Raw genomic sequence first — 5,381 nt, 5'->3', positions numbered from 1 at the left:
CTTTCTCACAGTTTTGCCCCTCCCAATGTTCTCTCCCTCCCATCTTTCCTCCATTCCTCCATTCCATTCCTCCATTCTTCCCTCCCCCTCTCCATCTCTCTCCGTCCGTTACCTTTTCTCTTCGCCGCAAACCCAAGAGGCGCCTCGAGGTAGTAATAAATGCTAGTTACTGGAGCACAAAGAGGCGATTTAGTAATTTTAGCGAACGCAAGAACTTCCTGTAGCTGCGTCAGGCGGTGATGGTGGTGGTGGTGGTGGTGATGGTGGTGGTGATGTGTCCCTTTTCATATCTAGCTGTTTATTTTTTATTGTATTCGTGTATTAACTTTTATCTTCCATTATCTTGTGTTATCTTGTCTTTCTGTGTCTCTTTCTTACTTCATATTTCTTAATCCTTCTATTTGTTTCTATTTCCCTTTCTTTATTTCTTTTTGTCTCCTGTTTTGTTTCCTTCTGGAGTGCTTTTCTCTTTTTTTTTCTTCCGCTACTTCTTCAATCTTCTTTCGGTTTCCTTTCTCTCTCTCTCTCTCTCTCTCTCTCTCTCTCTCTCTCTCTCTCTCTCTCTCTCTCGTTTTCTCTTCCTTTTCCTCGTTTTCCTTCTCCGTAATGCGTTCTTAGTGGGCAACCGCATGACGTCACCACGGTACCAACACGTACGGCCATACACACACACACACACACACACACACACACACAGACACAGACACACACATCACTACCACTACCACCACCACCACCACCACCACTATCACTACAACAACAACAGACCAAAAACAATAAAGTCACCGCAAATTTTTTCCTGGTAATCTTGTCTTGTTTTCTCTCTCTCAAGTCTGTGATCTCCGAGGGGAAACTCTGATAATTGGGATGTTGTCTTTTCCTTATATACATGGCCTCGGTGCTCATCTCCGTCTCTTTCCCCCTTGAGTCTGTGGTGGGTAGGAGTCGGTTCTAAATGAGGTCACTCCTTGAAAAATGCCTTAATGTCAAAATAACCACAAAATTACCTTCCCAGTCCAGTCCAGTCCAGTAGTAGGCGTGGGATTCCCTTTGTGACGGGTCCCACTTTCGGTCCTTATTCTTGTTTCTTGGTTATTGATTGGGGTTGTTGTGTCTTAGTTTTGGTGAATTTTCTTTTTTCTTCTGCTCTCGTTTTTTGTGATATAATTTTTTCCGTCCTCAATATCTTCCAGTGTTAATGGTTGGAACACTAATATATTGGCTATTTGGTAGTCTCTGGTTCGCTTTTCTGTGTTCTGCATAAAATTTTGGTTTTGTTATTTCTTTATATTCTTCCCGTGACTATTGACAAGTGGAGCGGTTTAAATCCAAAGGTGTTTTAAGCGATGTGTTAACGAGAGTCTGGACAGGTGAAAGGAAACTCTAATGGTTCTTGTCAATCGCTTAACCAATTACCTGACAAGCAATTAATTTATTCCCATTATTTTTTTTGGTTATTACTTTTTTGCGTATTATTTCTTTTCTATGTGTGTTATTTGTTTTCCTTTCTTTTATTTTAGTGTTTATCTATTTTATATCATTATTTCACGGTAAAGGTAAAGAAAAATTATTACTGAGGCAAGACGATTCGGGCATTACTCAAATCATGCAAAATAGAACCTGCTGCATACAATCAAGAAAATACATGCTCTTAGTCTGTCCTAATTAAATACACATGAGAACATAAGTGGTAAGGAGTCTACAAGAGGCCGGTTGGTCTGTACAAGGCAGCTCCTGTGCGCCAAACCCCACCTTGCCTCACCATCCATGAATTTGTCCAACATATAATTACCGTGACCGTAGAGAACACGAAGGTAGCATTCAGTAAGTCTGCCAATCATTATTCTTTCACTAGGAATAAGCAAAAACAGACTTTTTTTTTACAGCAAAGGAGACAGCTCAAGGGCACAAAAAAGGAAAAAAAAAAAAAAGCCCGCTATTACTGTGTTCCCATTTCTGTTTTTCTTTTCTTTTTTATAATATATTTTATTATAGTTTTAAATTTGGTGCCGTATGACCCTGCAGTTGAGGCGCCAGGAAGTGAATGCCCCAAGAATCAATTAATCAATCCGTTGCAGCAAAACTAACAAGATTATATACACCTCAAAAATATCACGGTTCTACCTTTAATAGGAACGTTTTCTTTCGACAACGCGTTTTCTACGACACCTAATTTTAAAGGAAAGCTATGTCATTTCTTCCCATTACCACCTTTAGCTCGGATAGAATGAGAACTTCAGGGAGGGATGTCGGGATGCCATATTAGAGATTGTTGCGTTTATTAGTAAGGTAAAGTTAGGGCATACGATGAAGCTGCGCGTGACCTCAGTGCTCTTTTCCGTTGCTTTCCTTATTTTTTTATATCGAAGGTACACATTATAGTCTCTCTCTCTCTCTCTCTCTCTCTCTCTCTCTCTCTCTCTCTCTCTCTCTCTCTCTCTCTCTCTCACACACACACACACACACACACACACACACACACACACACACACATCTGTATAATAAAGCACAAGAGCAGTGGCAAGACTTTACTTATTCACTAAACACATCAAGCCTCTGAAAGATAACGTGACCTGACGTGACCTAACATTCCTTACGCAGCTTCTCTTGACCTCAGGAACATCTGTGATCTATCGCGACCTTGCAGCTTACGTAATAGTTATCTCTAAAGGTAAACCTAAACTACGGCAAGAGTACTGTATAATGCACACACACACACACACACACACACACACACACACACACACACACACAAGTAATGCCCCGGGCGGCCCCTCGGTGTGCCAGGCTACAGCAGGTCACAGGTGTGGTCGTGACGGCGGCAGGTTACCGGCAGCCCCTCCAACACCTGCCCCGTGACCTCGTCCAGGAGCTGGCCTGACCTCTTGGCCCCCAGGAGGTGAGCCACCCACGACCTGCAAGGGAGAGGGGCGTCAGAGGGAGACAGACAGGCCGAGATAACTGCAGTGTTGGTTGAGGGTTTAGGGAGAGGCGCACCAACAGCTGCACACGTGGACCTAGAACTGAGGTGAGGTGAGGTTGGGGTAAGTTAGTGCGTGTCCTGAAGGACGTTATACTCACGTGGCGAGGGCGGGGACGGAGGCGTGGCCGACGCTGGCCTGGCCGAGGGTGGCGTCAAAGAGGGCGCAGCGCACGCAGCCGTCGGGCTGTTCGTGCTCCCGCCAAAGGGCGTTGAGCGCGTCGGTGAAGTCGTCCATCTCGTCCCTCGGCGCCGCGCGCTTCACGTCGTACTTGACGTGCGCGTCGTCCAGCAGTCCGTGCAGGGAGGTGAGCACCGAGGGCGTGTCGGACAGGTCCACGAAGGCCAGGTCGCCCAGGCCGCCCCTGAAGCCGCGCTCCGCCGCCGCGGTGGTCACCAGCACGCGGTAGGCCAGGTACGCCAGCAGCACCGCCGCGCCCAGCCCCGCCAGGATCAGGTACGGGTCCAGGTGCACGCCCGCCGCGTAGCCGCCGCCGCCGCCGCCGTAACCCCCAGACCCGTAGCTCTGCACCACGGTGTACGCGTCGTCGTAGGACCCGTGGCTGCCGTAGCCGTCGTGGTACTCCTGGTAGCCCGTCCTGCCCAGGGAGCGGCCCTCGGCCTCCGCGGGGGGCGGCGGCGAGGGCGGGCCGTCCAGCAGCATGGCCAGGCCCTGGGCCGCCAGGGGGCTGGTCTTGGCCAGGTCCTTCCTGAAGTCATTCAGCTCCTGCCGCGACACGCTGCCGCCCGCCACCTCCAGCACGTGGTCCACGAACTGCCGCAGCGTCCTCCAGGCGGCGCCGCGCACCGCGTCCCCCATGGCGTTGGCCAGGCTGCCGCCCACCAGACGCCCAGCCGTCATCTTGTCGAAGTGGTTGAAGAGTGGCTGCAGCTTGTCGGCCATGAAGCTCGCCAGGCCGGGGTCGACGCGGCGGCCCACCACGTGCAGGAAGTTGACGCGGTCCCCGAGGTCCAGGACCTTCTTGACCAGGTCCAGCGGCAGCTTGCTGGTCACATGGTTCAGGCTGTACTCCTGCTCCAGCCACCCGCTGTAGCCAGCCGCCAGGGACTTGAACTGCGCCCACGCGTCGCCGCGCACCGTCGCCAGGTACTGCTGCAGCTCGCTGCCGTTACCGGCTGCGTGCGCTGGGTGCGGCGCACCCTCCTGCGGCACCAGCGGCAGGAAGGTCATGTTATGCAGCTGCCGCATCAGCTTGCCCACGGCGGCGGCGGCGTCGTTGGGTGACATGCCGCCCTTGCCGCCTGCTTCTTGCTTCTTGCCCGCCTGCTGCTGCTTCTCCTCCTGTGGCGTGGACCTCACCTCTTGTGGCGGCGGCGACTGATGAGGTTGTTTCTCTTGCTGCTGTGGTCGTGATGACTCTCCTTCCTGTGGCCCCGGCTGCTGATCCTCCCGCGGCGGCTGCTGTGTGTCGTCAGCGGCCAGCTCCAGGAGGCTGCCCAGCACGCTGCTCCCGTCCCCGCCACTCAGCCCCTGCAGGAAGGACGGCCGGCGGGGCGAGGGGGCGGGCGGGGCGGCGCGGCGGTGCTGGGGCCCGTGGGCGTCGGCGGCGGCGGGATGCACCACCACTCCGACCACCACCACCACCACCACCGCTGATGCTCCTCTCCACCACCTCTGCGGGAAGACGGGGCGTGAGGGAGGGAGGGAGGGAGGCTGGAGGCCCTTCTTATTAGTGGGAATGATGCTGCATAGGAGGAGGAGGAAGAGGAGGAGGAGGAGGAGGATTAATCTCTTCAGTGACTGTAGTCATAGGTTCGAGGAGGAGGAGGAGGAGGAGGGGGCGGAGGAGGAGGAGGAGGAGGAGGAGGAGGAGGAAGACAAAACGATATACAATTCATCCATAATAACTTTTCTTTGCATTCATTTTCATTGCCTCCTCCTCCTCCTCCTCCTCCTCCTCCTCCTCCTCCTCCTCCTCCTCCTCCTCCTCCTCCTCCAACTATTACCCACTAACATATACCTCCACTTCACCTCTTCTTTTCTTCCTCTACTTCTCCCCCTCCGCCTCCTCATTCACCTCCTCCTCCCCCTCCTCCTCCTCCTCCTCTAATCCCTAGGCATCTCATACATATTATCTCCTCCTATCTCCCTCCCTCATCTCCATCCTCAGTCATCTCCATCCTCCCATTTATATATCATCTTTTTCTCCTCCATATATTATACACTCCTCCTTCTCCTTCATCATCTATTCATCTTCAACTCCCTCCTCTTCCCTTATCCTCTCATCCACTTCTCTCCTACACTTCATCTTCCTCCTCCTCCTTCTGTTCTTCCTCTTTACTCCTATGTCATCATCTCACCTGATTCTCTATCTCCAACATCTTCTCTTCCTCTTCCTTCTATTCTTCCTATTCTTTCCTATGTATATTCTCTTCCTTC

The 5,381-nt window shown here is 51.9% G+C and overlaps 1 protein-coding gene across 1 annotated transcript in view; it reads right to left on the bottom strand.

Moving 5' to 3' along the window:
• Positions 1-2,514: 2,514 nt before the first annotated feature.
• LOC126983705 (uncharacterized) overlaps positions 2,515-5,381 on the bottom strand; it is a 5,117-nt gene continuing 2,250 nt past the window's right edge. The window contains exons 2-3 of the mRNA XM_050836756.1: positions 3,082-4,616; positions 2,515-2,915 (exon numbers count right to left, since the gene is read on the bottom strand). Of these exons, the coding sequence (XP_050692713.1) occupies positions 2,789-2,915; positions 3,082-4,616 (1,662 nt within the window). The 3' untranslated portion in view covers positions 2,515-2,788. The remainder of the gene's footprint in view (positions 2,916-3,081; positions 4,617-5,381) is intronic.

This window comes from Eriocheir sinensis, chromosome 54, assembly GCF_024679095.1.
Source record: "Eriocheir sinensis breed Jianghai 21 chromosome 54, ASM2467909v1, whole genome shotgun sequence".
NCBI lineage: Eukaryota > Metazoa > Arthropoda > Malacostraca > Decapoda > Varunidae > Eriocheir > Eriocheir sinensis.
The sequence above is the reverse complement of the archived record's forward strand: the minus strand, read 5'-3'. Positions and strand labels throughout refer to the sequence as shown.